Source organism: Sciurus carolinensis, chromosome 7 (assembly GCF_902686445.1).
Source record: "Sciurus carolinensis chromosome 7, mSciCar1.2, whole genome shotgun sequence".
Taxonomy (NCBI): Eukaryota; Metazoa; Chordata; class Mammalia; order Rodentia; family Sciuridae; genus Sciurus; species Sciurus carolinensis.
The window spans coordinates 103,035,678-103,052,935 of NC_062219.1; the positions used below are offsets into that span (position 1 = coordinate 103,035,678).

The 17,258-nt window shown below is 38.9% G+C and overlaps 1 protein-coding gene across 1 annotated transcript in view; it reads left to right on the forward strand.

Annotated features, from left to right (window-relative positions):
• The window catches only part of Cilk1 (ciliogenesis associated kinase 1), a 54,750-nt gene that overhangs the window by 8,691 nt on the left and 28,801 nt on the right, over window positions 1-17,258 (forward strand). Inside the window, exons 2-3 of the mRNA XM_047557829.1 lie at window positions 8,703-8,975; window positions 12,048-12,102. Of these exons, the coding sequence (XP_047413785.1) occupies window positions 8,875-8,975; window positions 12,048-12,102 (156 nt within the window). The 5' untranslated portion in view covers window positions 8,703-8,874. The remainder of the gene's footprint in view (window positions 1-8,702; window positions 8,976-12,047; window positions 12,103-17,258) is intronic.

Sequence of the window (17,258 nt, forward strand, 5' to 3'; positions counted from 1 at the left end):
CACAAAATCACAGAGTATTCAAGGAGGAAATCACCTCACGTTATCATTAAGTAATGCCTAATTCCACTGAAAGTAAACCTGAGGATGAAGAAATGCCCCAAGTCACAGTAGTCCAGTGCTAAGTGAAAACTTGGACTCAGTCCCTCTTCATCTACATTCACTTTGCCTCCACCGAAGAGGTTTGGTTAGTGCAACTAAGGGCCCTTGCAGATCTGCTGATTATTATCATCGCATTTTTGGCTTAGTTGATGTATGAAGACACTCTGTGTGTGTTAGTTATAATGAGTGATTCATTCAGGTTAACTCTGGGACTCAGTGGTATTTAGGAGTATGCTGGTTCTGACATGCTAATTCCCAAGGTAATGAATGTAATGAATGGGCCCCTACATTCCATTTTCTTTCTGGCAGTGTTAGCTGTCTAAACCAGGAGCTGAACTTAAATACTCTCAGGGGTAGGAAGGAAACATAAAAGACTCAAAACTCAAGAAAGCTGGGTGTGTGCTTGTCAAATGGTCAGAAATTGTGCTTCTTTTCTAAGAAAGGGCAATTTTTCTTCTCTTTTAATATTTCTTTAAACAAAAATTGTCGTTTCTTTTTTTCTTCAGCCTTTTACTTTATCACTTTGGGTAGAGGCATAGGAACAGAGGATTTTTTTTCCCAGTAAAACAAGTGATTGTGAAGACACAAAGGACAATTGGAAAAAAAAAAATGGCACCTGACAACCGGAAAGATAAGGTCCTGAAGAGCTGCAGAGCACACCAAGCTATAAAACTAGTAGCATTTCTCTAGCTTTTTATGGCTATGCAGGTATGCAGGGCTAAAGACTCTGTGTTGTTAACTTTTTGGTTTTTCCAAAGAAATCTCAAATTTGGATTTATATATGAACTTTGTATTTTTAAATAGGCTTAAAGCACACTTTTGAATTCAGCATCCAGGCTGCCCATTTGTGGCCTCTGGTAACACAGTGTGAAAACTCCATATGTTAATGTCATATATTTGGAGATTTCAGGCCAGAGATGTGAAATCCAGTCCACTGGGCAAAGTTAAAGAGAAATGCTCTATATTTCAAAAACAAAGGCCCTTATGCTCATTGGGTAAGCAGATTTCTGATCTTGCTTCATTTCTTTTTTCTTTCTTTCTTTCTTTCTTTCTTTTTTTTTTTTTTTGTACAGTGATTGAACCCAGGGGCTCTTAACCACTGAGCCACACCCCCAGCCCTTCTTATTTTTTATTTTGAGACAGGTTCTCACTAATTTGCTTGGGCCCTCATTAAGTTGCTGAGGCTGACTTTGAACTTGCCATCCTCTTGCCTCAGCCTCGAGCCACTTCCAATTTCATTTCCAATGCACTCAACTTTGAATGAATGAATGCTGCTGCTATATAATTTAGATAATTGTATGAAAGTCTTTGGGATGTCGTATTGGAGAATAATAAATAATAGCCCACAAAGACACCAGGTCCTAATCCCTGGAATCTATGAATGTTACCTTATTTGATTAATACACTCCATAGATATAATTAAATTAAGAAGTTCGAAATGTGGAGATTGTTTTGGATTACTTGGGTAGACCCTAAGTGCAAACCTAAGTCCTTTAAGAGAGAGATAGGAAGGGAGAAGAGAGATTTGAAAACAGAAGAGCAGACAACATGCTCATGAAGGCAGAGATTAGAGTGATGTGGTCATAAGCCTGTGAGTGCTGGCAGCCCTCAGAAACTGGAAGGGACATTAAATAGATCCCCCTAGATCCCCCTAAAGCCCCCGGAGAAAGTGTTGATATCTTGATTTTAGTCCAATGATAATTGGTTTCAGATTTCTGGCTTCCAGAAATATGAGAGAATAAATTTCTGTTATTTTGAGCTACAAATTTTATGGAAGTTTGTTAACAGCAGCAGCTGTGGGAAACTAATACAGTTAGTAAGAAAAACTTTTATATTTTTTAAATTTATTTTTTGTCTGTGATAAATGACTCATAATATAGAAAAGTAGCATGTCCTTAACGAGAGAAATTAGCCATTATTTAGAGACTAGTATTTAGAAACTTCCTCAAGCCTCCCTTGCCAATGAGCTACAAGGTGACTTTTTCCTTCCTTGTGCATTGTAGCACTAGTCTCTACTCTTCCCAGGAACTTACCCCAAATGCTGCACCTACTGATCACGTGTATGTGTTCTACCTAGAGCTAGATGGGAAGTTCTCTGAAGTCTGATCTACTCCCACAGTCCTTTGGATCTTACATTTCAGTACTGAGCATAGTGCCTTATGCTTAATTTTTCACTTCAGTGATACTTTATTGATAATTTAACTTCTTAAACTATTTCCTGTATATCTGAAATATGTATTCTTTTGTTTTTTTTCTTTTCTTTTTTATGTTCTTGGGATTGAGCCCAAGGGTGCTTTACCACTGAGACAAGGTTTCTGCTAAGTCTGGCTGCAAACTTGCAATCCTCCTGCTCAACCTCCCTGAGTTGCTGGAATTACAGACATGTGCCACCGTGCTTGGTTTGAAATATATATTCGATAAAAATAAGTGTTTCACATATTTCTATATCATGCAACACAAATGTGGGTAAAACTCACAATCATAGAAAAGATAGTTGTTGGCCTTTTTACCAAGTTGTAAAGAAACCAATGATAGAAACTGCCTTCTACCTTTGGACTGAGGGGCAAGTGGAATGACTTATGCATAGATATTGTAGAGAGGAGCAGACATGATGTGCTTGAGAGGAACCAGAGTAGCATGATGATGTCTTATTTCTATACTGAATTGAAACTTGAGCTATATATAATTGAAGACACAGGGTATATTTGTGGTTATTGTTTTAAATGAGCATTTCAAAACTTTGGGTTAATAAAATCTATCCATGAATTCAACTTAAAAAATAGCTATTTCACATATGCATTTTACATCTTTGATTTTTTTTTTTTTTTTTTTTTTGCTTCTTTCTTTGAAGAACTGACTCTACCTTTGGATGTCTCCCACTGAATATCAAAGAAGAATTATAATAAAATAGTTGTTAATGTGCTAAAACCTTTTTTCCTGCAAAAACGTGAGCATTATTTCTCTTGCGGCCTTTGATATAAGCTCTCCTGTTACCTATGGTAAATTTCATCAGTGACATGCAAAGTGAGCCCACTGGACTCTACTTGTCATGCAAGATAGACTCCATTCATGATTGCCACCTACCATGTTGCAGGGCTAGGACGGATTCTAGAACCTCATGTGGCATGGATTAAGGAAGAGGTTCTATTGGAGAAACTTTCAAATCAAGGATAGCAGGAAATACAGAAATGAAGGTTGCAGTTTCTTATCATTTTCATGGAGAGTCATACTGGGCCATCTACTTTGTTGCACATGCCATATAGGGATAAGAAGAGTCTTGTCTGCAGGGGGAATAATCAGAGAATTTGCAGTCTGGGTTTCGATGCCAGCTGTGAATAGCAGTTTTATGGGAAAGCATCTGCTCACCCTGTGGGGAACTTAATGTTCCAAAGGAAGTTGGGTTTAGAAACAATCTAGGGAGAAGACAGAACCCTCAATTCCAGCTAGCCAGTTGTCCAGGTAACCCTTAATGATCCCCAGGGCCATATTTTTTTGACATTCCTTATTGCATCACAGTAGGTTTATATCATATTTATATTAGATATTATTTCAAAATGGAAGCACATAATGGTGGGTGAAAAATGCCCCTTAGGCTAATAGAGAATTACTTCTAATTTATTTCCAGCTACATACCTTCAAAACTATGCTAACTACGAAGATCTGTCACCCTCTGTAAAGAATTTTGTATTGCATTTCCTATATGAGTGTAGCCTTAGCCTGCTTTATCTGGAATGCATTCAGCTGTACTTGATAGACTAATAGTGACTATGGCAACAAAGACCTTTAATTAGGTCATCTAGCAAGAAATGAAAGGCATTTTTTTTCAGAGATCATGCAGCAGCCTGCTGATGTCATGGAGGACTAAGCCTCTTTGTCTATTCATCCTCAGTTGATGGAATTCTCATCTTTAGAGTTGATTTCTCATAGTCACTAGTCTTCCAAAGCCCTACATAATACAGTTTTACACAACCACGCTCATGGTGGAGATGCAGGGCAGCTTCTTTGTCAACTGTCTTTATCAGGGAGTAGATTCCTTCTAAGGAAGCCTTCCCCTCCCTCACCAGCTCACTTCCCTTTATCTCCATAAGCGAGAGCCATAGTTCTAGTACTACACTCTGTTTAGTAGTAAGTACAATTGCTTTGCTTGGCTTAGATTTACCTAGATCATACCCTGGGGCTGGAATAGGTGGCTCCTGAGCCTAAGTATGTTAAATTCTGAATAAAATCAGTGTTCTATAAACTAAGCAAGAAGACTAACATTGCTATTGGGTAGATTAGTAATGGCATCTGCCAGAGTTCCCTTCTTTTTCCTAGGGCATTGTCCATTCCTCTATTGTTTTCCCAGAGTAACAATGAGTTTTTGTTCTTTACTTTCTGATTCTGACATGAGTCAACATATCTGGGCCACCACAAAAATGATGAATAACTGAACAAGAGGGATCTCACATGTATATAACTACTTCTTGCTAGGATATGCTCAGATCTGATTGTGAGTTCATTAGTGCTTCTTGTCTGATGCTAATTTGGCTAATACCATTTCTTTTTTTTTTTTTTTTTTTCTTGTATGAGAACTAATTCACCAGCAGGAGGACAGAAAACTGTGACAGTGGTCATTGTTCTAGTCTATGACTCCATAAATACACGCAACTTTTCTTTCTCTCTGGTGTCCCTTTGTATACTTGAAATAATAATCTTGACTCCCCAACTCTCCTTTGCCTCTGGCATCCTGTATTTCTTCAACTACTTTTCTTGTGCTTTCATTTAGGCCCTCACTATGTTCTTTAATATCTCTCTTGCAGGTGGCATCTGCAATTGAACAGGAATTCAGTGATATGATGAGACTATGGCATCCCTAGGTCTGAGCCCAGGGCTGCTCTGTTGTTTAACTCTGCTGGGACTGTTCATGTTGTGTTCTGTGTGAATGCAGTACTCCAGAGTTGTGCAGTCTGTTGGCCTTGTCTGAATGCTGTGTTCCTAGTAAGAACTAAATAGAACAAAGCTTAGAGCTGTTTGTAGCTGCCTTGTGAGCATTTCCAATGAGAAGTTTTATACATACCTCAAATTCAGCACTCTAGAAATCAGAACCCATATCTCTTCGCATTGCCAAAAACACATGCCCACACATTTCCTATCCAAAAGTAATTGTCCCTATGTATCTCAGATTCATCTAGTCTAGTGCTTTTGTTCATATATCAGCTGGCCTATTATAGTAGTCCCCTAGCTACTCTCTTTGCCTATATTCTAACATCTATTAGTCTCCATAGGGATCCTTCTCTTGGTGTTTCTCTGCTTAAAGACTCTGGAGAACTCTCCTTTGCAGAATAAAGACCAAACTCCTCCATGATGCCCATATCCTCCATAATTGGCCCCTACCCTGAGTTTCTAGCTAGTTGTTTCTATTTTCCCACTGCCTTCCATTGATTTGGTGTCCTAATCCCACCTGAAGAGCTCTCAAAGCTATCAGAGTTCTGTGCTCACTCTTGACCTGCCTCTTGGGTGGAAGTGGGCATCATTAGATGTTAGACATTCCCCAGATGATTTAATGTTCAGTGAGGGTAAGAACCACTAGGCTTTTGCTCTCCTGTGAGCATGTGAAGCTCTTTTACTTGCCAATATTTTGCAGTTTTCCCCACCTTTCTCTTTTCTTCTACATGACGAAGCATCGCTTATTCTTCAGTATCTCAGTACTGTCTTTTCTCTGAAGGATTGTCTGATTTCTCTCCACCTTCCAAAAGTTGGTTGTTCTCTCTACCATGTTCTCATAGCACTTTCTGTTATGTGTCAAATGTGAATTATTTAAATCAAAGACCCTTACCTTATATCCTTAATGTGCCTTCAAAAACCTGCATAATGTTTAGCATCTCAGTAAAATTTGACTAGAATTTTATACTGTCAACTTGGTGTATGAAGAGACACTACTGTAATCTGTTGTACAATTGATATGTAATTACCTGAAATGGCATATTAGAAAGCAACTACTGTGCTAAGAGTCAGATCTTGCCAGAATAACTTGAGTTTTGTTCCTTGATCTTGTGACAAACTGTAGTAAAGAGGAATGTCACGTTGACTGTGTGTTGAATGAAAATCTCTTGTCTGTCTCTTTTCTGGCAATACTGGGGTTTGAACCCAGGGGTTCTCTACCACTGAGCCACATCCCCAGCCTTTTTTTATTTTGAGACAAGTTCTTACTAAGTTGTCTAGGCTAGCCTCCAACTTGGGATCCTCCTGCCTCACACTCCTGAGTAGCTGGGATTACAGGTGTTTGCCACTGTGCTTGGGGACCCAATCTATCTCCATTTCAATAAAGTTTTAAATTCTTTCACAGTTTTCTCCATGATAATCTTGGAAAATCTTGTTCTAATTATACAACTTAAGTGGAGCATTAGCTATCACATAAATGCTTCTATTAATATTATTTATTAATAGGTAGAATCAAATTGGTAGTATAATGCCAATGCAAAAGAAGAACTGTCACTCTAATATAGATCATTATTATTATTTCTTAAATTTTATTTATTTATTTATTTATTTATTTATTTATTTATTTATTTTTGTGGTGCTGAGGATTGAACCCAGGTCCTCCAACTTGCCAGGCCAGTGCTGTACCACTGAGCTACACCCTCAGCCCAACAAAGATCATTATTAAGTTTTGGTCACCAGAATTCATCAAGGAGATGGAGAAGTATGTGAGGATTCAGAGATGAATGCCAAAGATAATTAAAGGAATGGAAAATAGGTCCTATGAGGAAAGGTTGTGTAATTAAGGCAGAAGAAGGCTGAAAGACTCACACTTGATTACTAATTTCATGTGCATACTATTATGACATGGTTTCTTTAAATACACAAAAAACTAAACATGAAGAAATTACCTTAAATTAGCTTTACTTGAACATGAACTAAAATCTTCTAACTAACTGGATTATAAAGTGCAAATCTGATTGTTATACCATAGTTAAAATACAACAAACAAAAAATAAACTTACTTGACTTCATGTTATCTCTAGGGAAATGCTGCCTTTTTAATTTTTTAATAAAAGACATGGTTTATTAGATGATTTTTGGCAAATCATAGTTCTGGTGGTTTTTTTTTTAACAGGAATATGACATGCTGTGATGGGTTGGGAGTCTTAATTTGTTAGGAAAATAAATTATTATAATTATTATAATAAATATGATACTATAGAAACCATTTGTGCTATGTCAAAAAATAGATGAAGATAGATATGAGAAAGAAAAAAGTAGTAAACAAATGCATAACCATGGTTGCTTGTGCTGTGACCCAGTATTAGTATAATTTTATACTAATATTAGACAGAAAGTTTGCAAAAATGGTTCTGTGAGTCCTAGAAACCCTTCAACCAGCTTCCCCTAATATTAACATCTTAGATAACCATAGTACAATGATTGAAAGCAGGAAATTAATGATGGTATCAAACTTAATCACTTGGGTAAAGCAGTTTCTGCTGAATTTCTTCTTGTGAAGTTACAATCTTTCTCTCTGAAGTTAATAATTATCTTAGAGATACTCCAAGACTATGCAGACATCCTATTAATCCCATCCACTGGTTTTCTTATCTATCAATATACCTTGCCTGCTACAAATCTTATTTTATTTACGTAATAGTGGATTTCTTATTCCTCTCTTTCCATCCACGTGTATAGATAGGAACTCTTCTTGAAGGAGAAACTGCATAGACTGTATTTAGATATAGAATGTCACATGCTTGCATTTTCTATCTTTTGATTCTTTGGATTATTAATTTGACAGTATATAGATTTTTAAAGATACACCTTTATCATTCCTATTTAAGTATTTACATGTTGTTAATATTTACCTAAAGGCATTGTAATTACTTAAGTTATTTTTTTTAATTACAGGCAGAATGATTGACTCTCAAGTATATAAGTGAAAAAAATCAGTGACATTATTTTTTAAAAAAACATAAAACTGAGTTATATTTAAAAGTGCACACCCTACGCATTGATCTTGAATTATTAGTTCTTTGTTCAGCTTCTAAATGTCTACTTGTAAAAAATAATGTTAATGCTTAGCCACAAATAGTTCATGGAGCACATGCTGGCTCTTTCTGGAGAACTTAATGTTAGCCTTCTGTGGCTTTTGCACATTTACATTTTTAATTATAGCTGAAATCCACCTAATAGTATATTTAGGATTGATTCTCATAAGTCAGCAGTTTTCACCAATCATAGTTATTGGGCAGAGTTTGCTCAGAATGGTTAGTCAGCAGAAAAGCATTGAACTGGAGCTGATTCATTTCATTACTTTCTAAGCATGGTATCTCTAGTTTATAAAGTGTTGGAAAAGAACATTATTTAGACCAGGGGTTGACAGTTGTTTTCTGTAAAGGACCAGACAGTAAATACTTGAGACTTTGGAGGCCATACAGTGTCTCAAGCATCACCTCTTCTGTTGTAACCACAGACTACAAGTGTGTGGGTGTGACTCTGTCCCAGTGAAACTTTATAAGAATGAGTGGTGGACTGGGAGTTGCAGTTCACTGACCCCTGATTTAGATTATAAAAGTCTAAAAACTCAAAATATACATTAGCATTTGTCCTTGTCTCTTGTTTTTTCTTTACAGGCAGAAGACTGATCTTTGAAAATATGTATTTGGGAGATAGTCACGTTCTGTTGAATACCTTGTGCTGTTGCTGCCATCGAAAAATCTGGTTACACTCTGGGGAGGCCTGCTACCACTGCAGGACTGAACCGCCTCAGCCCTGAGATGAGTGTCGGGCCTGCGCAGGCACACCATGAATAGATACACAACGATCAAGCAGCTTGGGGATGGAACCTACGGTTCCGTCCTGCTGGGAAGAAGCAACGAGTCTGGGGAACTGATTGCCATTAAGAAGTAAGTTGTATCCTTCGCTTTCATGATGCTGTCTTCAGCTACACATTGTCAAGATAGTTTCAACTCCACCTTCTCCAGCTGCTCTCTCAGAAACAATCCTTTAGGGGAGGTGGGGCATGTAGAGAAGAACCTTAGATGATGACTACTATAGATTAGATGAGTGTTATGAATGCTGTAGCACTCATGTGAGAGGCCTTCAAAATCCCCATGTTACACTTACTTACCATTTACTGGTTACTGCTTACCACTTGGAGAAAGTACTAGTGAAGTACTAGTTCTATCTGTATGCACTAGTACTTTTCTAAGTATTTTCTCATCTTGTGAGGTAGTAATAAGCAGATGAATAAACATCATTTTGTAGGAGAGGATACAATTTCTAAAAATTTCTGTGATTAACTTGAGTCATTTATATGTGTGGTGGTCTGATGACTTCTATCTTATTTCCTCTACATTCTTGATCTTTGCAGCCAGAGATGTATTATATTAGTTATCTGTTGCTGTGTAACGAATTACTTCAAGACCTAGTGGTTTAAAACAACACATTTATCATCTTTCAGTTTCTGTGGTTCAGAACATCTTAATTGAGTCCTCTAGTTTAGAGTGTTTCAAGAGGGTGCAGTCAAGGTTCTGACTGGGACCAGGGTCTCATTGAAGGCTGGACTGGGGAAGAATCCACTCCCAAACTCATTCATGTGATTGTAGGAGCATTGACCACCTAGTGTTTTGAATTGGGGGCCTCAGTTCCCTGCTGGTTGGAGGCTGGTCTTCAGTTCCTGGCCAAGTTGGGGGGGGGTGGGTTCTTCAAAAGCAGCTCACAGGATGGCAGCTTGCTTCTTCAAGACGTGAGCAGTGAAAGAGTCTTCTACAGTAGAAGTGTTATCTTTTTCTTTTATAAACTAATCACAGAAATGGCATCCTCTCAAATTGCTGTATTCTATTGGTTAGAAGCAAGTCACTGAAGGAGAGGGGTCACATGAGGCTATGATACCAGGAGGTGGGGGTCTTTGGGATCCACGTTAGGGTCTACCTGCTCGCTCATCTTTGGCCAGTGCCTTCTTGGCGTCTATGTTTGGATGTCCTTCAAACATTTCAAATGCATCAAACTGAACTCATATTCAACATACTCTTCCTCTCTTACCCCATACTTTTTCTCTATCAGTATTCTTTATGTTGATAAATGATACTACCATATCTTTAAAACCTGACAGTCCTCCTTATGCCTTATGCCTCACCTTTGGTCATCTAGTCCTATCAATTCTACCAAGTAGTTGTCTGGTTCCCTACTTCTCTGTATTCCCACTGAATGTTTCATTAACCTGTTTACCAACTGACCATTAGGTCCTCTGCAGGGCTGCAGGTTTCCATTCATTCCCCTTTTCTTACCAGACTGAAGAGATTATCCTAAGCACATGAATCTAATTGACTAAAATAATTTGCAGCAAACATTTTCTGAGTCCTGCTGGCCCATCACAGCCCCTGGTCCCACCCGACTTCAGTGCCCCCTATAGACCTGAGCCCCACATGCCCACCTTGGGACCAGCTCAGTCATGTGCCCGTTATTGGGCTTTTCCGCCTCTTTGCAGTTTCTCTGGTCTTTTCTCTGGCTTCCTGGACTCATCTCCCAAATGAACTATCTGTATCCAAGCCCTTGCCTCTGCTTTTGCAGGAGAGTCCAAACTAGATAGCTTTCAATGTCTTCCTGTCAGTTTTAGGACCAAGAACTACTTTTTAAATATGACCTACAAATTGATGCATCATTGACTCCTGCCTCTTTGCTTCAGCGTTGTCCCTTATCACTAACCCCTTGCCTATTTTTTACTTCAGTCTCTGTGGCCTTTGCTTCTTGAACTCATCAAATGCCTTTCTGCCCAGATCCTTCACTGCAGATTTCCATTTCATTTCTCCTACTAAATTCTTCTCACCCTTCAGGTCTGGGTTGAAATATATTTTCATTAGAGAAGTGTTCCCTGACACCCAAGACTAGATTAGGACCCTCTGAGGTCCATTCTCATATTGCCCTGTTTTTCCTTCATAGAACTTAGTACAGAAAGTTATTGTTTACCTCCTACTACAACCGTCAGTTCCAGGAGGGACATCTTACTCATCATTTTATCCCTAGCGCCTGCAAAGTCCCTACCATGTAGAGGGGATAGTATTTGGGTCATGAATAAAGGAATTGATCACTCAACCAGGAAACACTGTGACAAGGGAAAGTGATGGAGTGAGCTGGAGAGATGGAGGTTGGTCTGTTAGTAACCAGCACTGGGAAAGCTATGTACTTTCCCTGTATCTTGCTCTCCTCATTTCTCTGTATCTTTCTCTCCTCATTCCACCTGTTTGACAGAGCAACGTAAAAACAAATGAATGTGTGTGATTGTGTTCCCATAAACTTTCATTTATGGAAACTAAATTTTGATTGCATATAATTTTCACATATTACAAAATATTATTCATCTTTCAAGTTGTTTTCCCCAATTATTTAAAATGCAAATGCTATTCTTAGCTCATCAACTACATAAAACAATGTCAGGGTGGATCTGTCCTGTGGGTCATCATTTGCCCACCTTGCACTGGAGGGTCTAGAACTCCAATATATTAGTGAGCTACCATATACAGCATCTAAATTGAAATTAAATTGAAATTAAAATTCAGTTTCTATGTTGTACTTAGCCACATTCCAAGTGCTCAGTAGTCCCAAATCTAGTGGCTACCATACCAGAGAGCATAGAACATTTTCACCAACACAGAATGTTCTGTTCAACAACTCTGTTGCAGACAGAAGCAACCTGAGAGATTTCCCTCCAGGACAAGTTAGCTCATTAGTAGTAGAGCAAGTCCAGGTTTTTTGCACCGTAGCACACCACCTCTGCTCAGCAATTTTGTGACTTAGGCTTGATTGTACTGCCCACATTTAACAACACTTTTTAAAATGTTGTTTTTAGATGGTATATTGTTTGATAGAAACTGAAACCAACTTCAAGTAGTATTGACTAGGTTCAGAATGAAAACATTAAAAAAAATAGTTTAGTCTGTTATTGGGAATAAGTATGCTATTTCTTTCTTCTCTTCTAGAATGAAAAGAAAGTTTTATTCCTGGGAAGAATGCATGAACCTTCGGGAAGTTAAGGTATTTATTAACATACCAGGGAATAATTTTTGTTTGATTAAAATAGATTTATATTATCAATAGGCTTATAGTTGATATAGTCATTCTGTTTGTATTTTTTCATTAATGCTAAAACTGTGGGCAAATGATATATAGTGTTTTAGTCAGCTTTTGTATTGCTGTGACCAAAATATCCAACAAAAGCAACTTAGAGGAGAAAAGTTTATTTGGGGCTCATGATTTCAGAAGTCTCAGTCCAGAGACAGCTGACTCCATTGCTTTGGGCCCAAGGTGAGGGCCCAGCAGAGGAAAGCTGCTCAGTTCCTGGTGAGGTCAGAAAGTACAAAGAGAGGAGGAGGACGGGCTGCAGGACAGATGCACCCTTCTAGGGTACACCCTCAATGATCCACCTCCTCCAGCCATGCTCCACCTGCATACAGTTCCACCCAGTCAGTCCATTCACTGGGAAGGACTGACTAGGTGATAGGTCTCACAGTTCAGTCATTTCATCTCTGAACATTTCTGCATTAACACAGGAGTTTTGGGGGAAACCTCATATCCAAACCATAATATACAGCTATTAGCTGAACATAGAAGATTACTAGGTTATTATATTAGTGAATGTACTGTTACTAGAAAGTTTTATCTTTAATGGGATATTTATATCAATATATTTCAATATAAATAAGTTGAGTGTGTTGATTTAGTGAATTATTTTTGCCTCTAAAGATGATCATTGCTGGGCCCTCAACTTGTTTGTATATTGTTTTTCCTAGATATAACAGCAGTATCTATTTCAATTTCTTGCTCTAATGATGTATACTCTATTGTCTGTGGTGGAATTCTTGGATCAGGGTGTGAGTTGTGTCAGCATTGTGTAGCACATTTCTTCACTTCTATTCAGCCTCCTAGCTGGGGTCGCCACTCCCTTCCTTTTTCCTAGCCCCCTCTTTTTATTCTAAATCTCTTGTTTCTGCCTAAGTAGACTGACCTCTTTGGTTTTGCATGTGTCATTATCTTCCTTGTGCACCTGAGTGGTGCTTCTTCCACTCTTAGTCTTTTCACCCAGCTCTGTTAGAGATGCTAGAAGAGTACTGAAACCAGTTGTGCCTGTTCTTCCAGAGGACTCCTGTATATTGAGGGGGGTTTCAGGTTTAGAGCAAAGATCTACAGTCTCTTTCTGTAAAGGGCCAGGTAGTAAATCTTTTAGACATCATGGACCAAAATGTCACATAGAGGATATTATATAAGCATATATGTAACAAGATTAAAGTTTTAATTTATAAAATATAAAGTATAATAATAATAGACATCATTTTTTGTATCACGATACCATTTTTTTGTATTCATCCAGTGAGATGAATAACATTCTTTTTGTGAGGGGACATCACAAGTAACTTAATTAGGGTTTGAAGTTACTGTTTGCCATCATCAACCTGATGACAAATGTTCATCTGTAAAAAGTATTCTTCGCTCATGGACCATACAAAAACAGGTGGTGGGCTGGATTTTCCCCATGGTTCAGAGTGTGACAACCTCTTGCCTACAGAATATAAGCTCTGGGAAATCCTAAAACATTAGAGACAGGAAAAAAAGGATGATCCAGGGACATTTTCTCAGTGACATGAAGCTCTGGCATCCTCGACTTAGATGCTAAACCTTTCCTTTTTTGTACAACTAACAGTATGTTAGTTCTCATGGAAGAGAGATCACTCATACAAACAGCTTAGAAAAACTGTAGGTACATAGCACCTTGGGAAGCAAGTGAATGCTTGTTAAGGTAGTTGGGGGCACTGTTCTTTGTCTGGTCACCACCAACGTTCCCTGCTCTTTCCTTGCCTACACAGATGCTACATCTACTGCCAAGCACAGTCTTCCTTACCCCATCTGCCCCTGTTGATCCTCACACAAACTTGCCAGCACTGAGCCAGAGCCAGCTGTGGAATACGGAGGGGAGGGAAGGAAGAAGGGGTAGAAAGGAGGCACCTTGCCAAAGTTTTTCATCCCTTCCTCCTTGCTGAGGTCTTTCTTTTCTGCCTGCTGATGCAGAGGGGGATTGGAAAGGAAGGTCACTAAAGGACTCTTGTCACCATTTGTCCTGCTTAATTCCAGCAGCAAAAGGAATTGAAGAGAAATTTTACACTTTGGTACTCACTATGCAACGGTTCCATCTTCACATCTTTTCTTTTGCATTTCCATCTGCCCATCTATCCCCACGTGTACCTGTGGAGATTCTGTAGCTGACAACCTGATGCAGGGGCAGAAATCCTCGCTCTGTGTTATTCCAGGAACATTTTTCTTTGAGCATTGTCTTACAGGGTGCTGTTGTGTTCCAGCTACCATCCTGGAGTAGCAGGGAGCCTGCAACCTGCCTACTCTGCTCCAGTGTGCTCGTTTGTTTATTTAACTATCTTAACTTCTGATGTGTTTAGATCCTTGCTCCAGCAATTTTCCCTTCTCTTATCTTTAAGCTCTTCCTTTCCAATGGCTTCTTTTCTTTAGTCTGTATGCCCACCATTCCCCCTAATTCAAAAATGTCTCAGTTTCTTCCCCCTTGGTCTTCCACCTCTTTTCCTTTCTTTATCTTACATTTTAAACTTCTCCCTTCAATGAGCTTCACGTAGATTTTTACTTTTCAACCAAATCAAATCAGTCATCTTCTTAGCTGCAACTTTACCAAAGCTACAAGATTCACCAGAACAACTCAAAGGTTTTATATCTGGAATATATAAAACATTTTGAGCCCTGCTCACTTCTCTAACCAGAGTCTTCAAGATAAGCCTCCTCCAGAGTCAAAATGGGATGATTCTTACCCTTTAAGTCTGCAGCATAGGGTTCACTCCATTTTCAAGCCTTACAAAGGATGGGCTTCCCTTTTGAGGTACCCTTCCCTCCCCGTGCACTTGCCTGGGTATAACTCTTACTTCAGTTACATCCTAGAGATGCTCTCATTGGCTCCTCAGTGTTTGCTGATTACTCCTTTTTGAAATATTTCTAATGTTTCTTGTTTCTTTCATTCCTGTGACACTTAATATGGTTTTCCTTATTCTGTTACATGGATTTTGAATTTATGCACTATCTTCCCAATTACATTGTTTGTCTGTTAAGAGCAGACACTGTCTTATTTATGCCTCAGGATATCATTGGGTCCAGTACATTGTAATTTTATTTTATTTTTGGTACCACGGATTGAACCACTGAGCCACATCCTTGGCACTTTTTTATTTTTTATTTTGAGACGGCGTCTCACTAAGTTGCGTAGGGCCTTGCTTAGTCCCTGAGGCTGGGTTTGAACTTGCAGTTCTCCTGCTTCAGCCTCTTGAGCCTCCAGGATTATAAGTGTACACCACCACACCCAGCTACCTTACAGTTTTAATAGTTAGAATCTATGCATCCATCTCTGAGAAGGGCAGAATTGATCATATCCAACTGTAATCTTCATCCATGGGGACTGTCCCCATGTGGACCACTTACTGGGTTTGCTTTGCTATTCATACTTCTCTGCTCTGATACAGGTAACCTGCCTCTATTGCTTCTTTGGAATCCTTTCGTAAGCCAAACAAGATGCTCCTTTCTGGAAATGCATCTCTATAAGGAAGTCTTCCACACAAAGTTCATTATTTTTATATTAAACCACTATAGACTTTAACTTGTTCATAAACTTCACTTAGAAACAAGAGCTGTTGCCAGGTACAGTGGTACACACCTATAGTCCCAACTACTTTGGGGGGTGAGGCAAGAGGATCGTAAGTTCTATGCTAGCCTTAGCAACTTAGCGAGACCGTGTCTCAAAAGAAAGAATAAGAAGGGCTGGGGATATAGCTCAGTGGTAGATCACCCCTGAGTTCAACCCCTAGCACCACAAAAAAAAAAAAAAAAAAAAAAGAGCTGTGAGTCACTCTTAGACTTGGACCAGTAATTCTTGCTCAAAACAGACTTAAGGCTGAGAGCTAAAGGTACTGCATTCCTCACCCAGAAATCTCTTCTAGAAAAGTTCTAAAACTAACTGTTTTCTCTAAATGAATTTGCCCTGAGGCTACCTATCCAAGGGCAATCTCCCCTACTGTTTGTGATGTATTTTAAGCAAGCAGGCAGAAAAGATGGCTACAGTGAGGAGAGTCCAGTGAATACTTAAGAATTAAGCAATGTTTATGATTGCTACTCATGGAGAACCAGGAATCCAACCCAACTACAAGAAATAATCATCCTGGTTGGGTCATTCTGGAAGGATCTGGCGAAGACAGCTGAGAATCTGTGCCAGAGAAGTGTCTTGGCAGGAGCTTGTCTTTGGGGAAGAAGTTCCAGAATAGTCTTATTGTGTCCTCATTCACTGACCATATTCCCTCCCTCTTCCCAGCTGCTTGAAGTAACTTGATCATATTACACATTCCCAAGCTCTGATCCCTTGGGTACTTGGTTACTGAATGTCCTTCCAGATTTGGATATTCATTTTTTAACACTTCCATCTTTAAACATTTTGTTCATTTTTATAAAAGGGATGTTCTTTTAAATGAAATTCAAAGATAAAAAGGGTTTTATGATTTATTATTATTGGATTCAGTGCTCTATGAGGAAAAGTCTATTTGAATTAAAGATTCATTTTACTGACCAGAGTGAACCTTGGAGGCTTCCTTGAAGGGAACAAACCATCAAATTCTGATCATCCCATGAGCAAACCAACAGTTGTGCGTGTCTGGATGTTGTATATTGCTACTAACCAATAAAGTTTTTGTTTACCACTGGCTGAACTGATGATGCAAACAGAAAGAAGTGTGCATGTGGCTGTACTCACATGGACTCACAAAACCACACACGTATGAGCATGAGTGACCAGGTCATGTACTGTTTTCTGTACTCCCCTCTTGTTCCTCATCTACTGCCTGACTTTTTTTTATCTTTGCTCTTGGAAGCAGAGGAATTTCTCTCATCTTAACTGCAGGTCCTTTCCCATAAAGCATCTCTTTCCTCCTCTGTAATTAAAACTCATATTGTAAGAAGGAGCCTTCTAGGTCTCATGGACACACGTCAGCAGAAGTCAAGAGAATTAGGCTGTCAGCCTCCACCTATTTGAGCAATATCCTATTTAAAGTCTCAGCACACTGTTAGCTGGTGATCTCAGCCCAAAGCAGCTGCGTTCTCCAGTGCTAGAAAATTCAAAGCCTCAGCTTCCTATATTG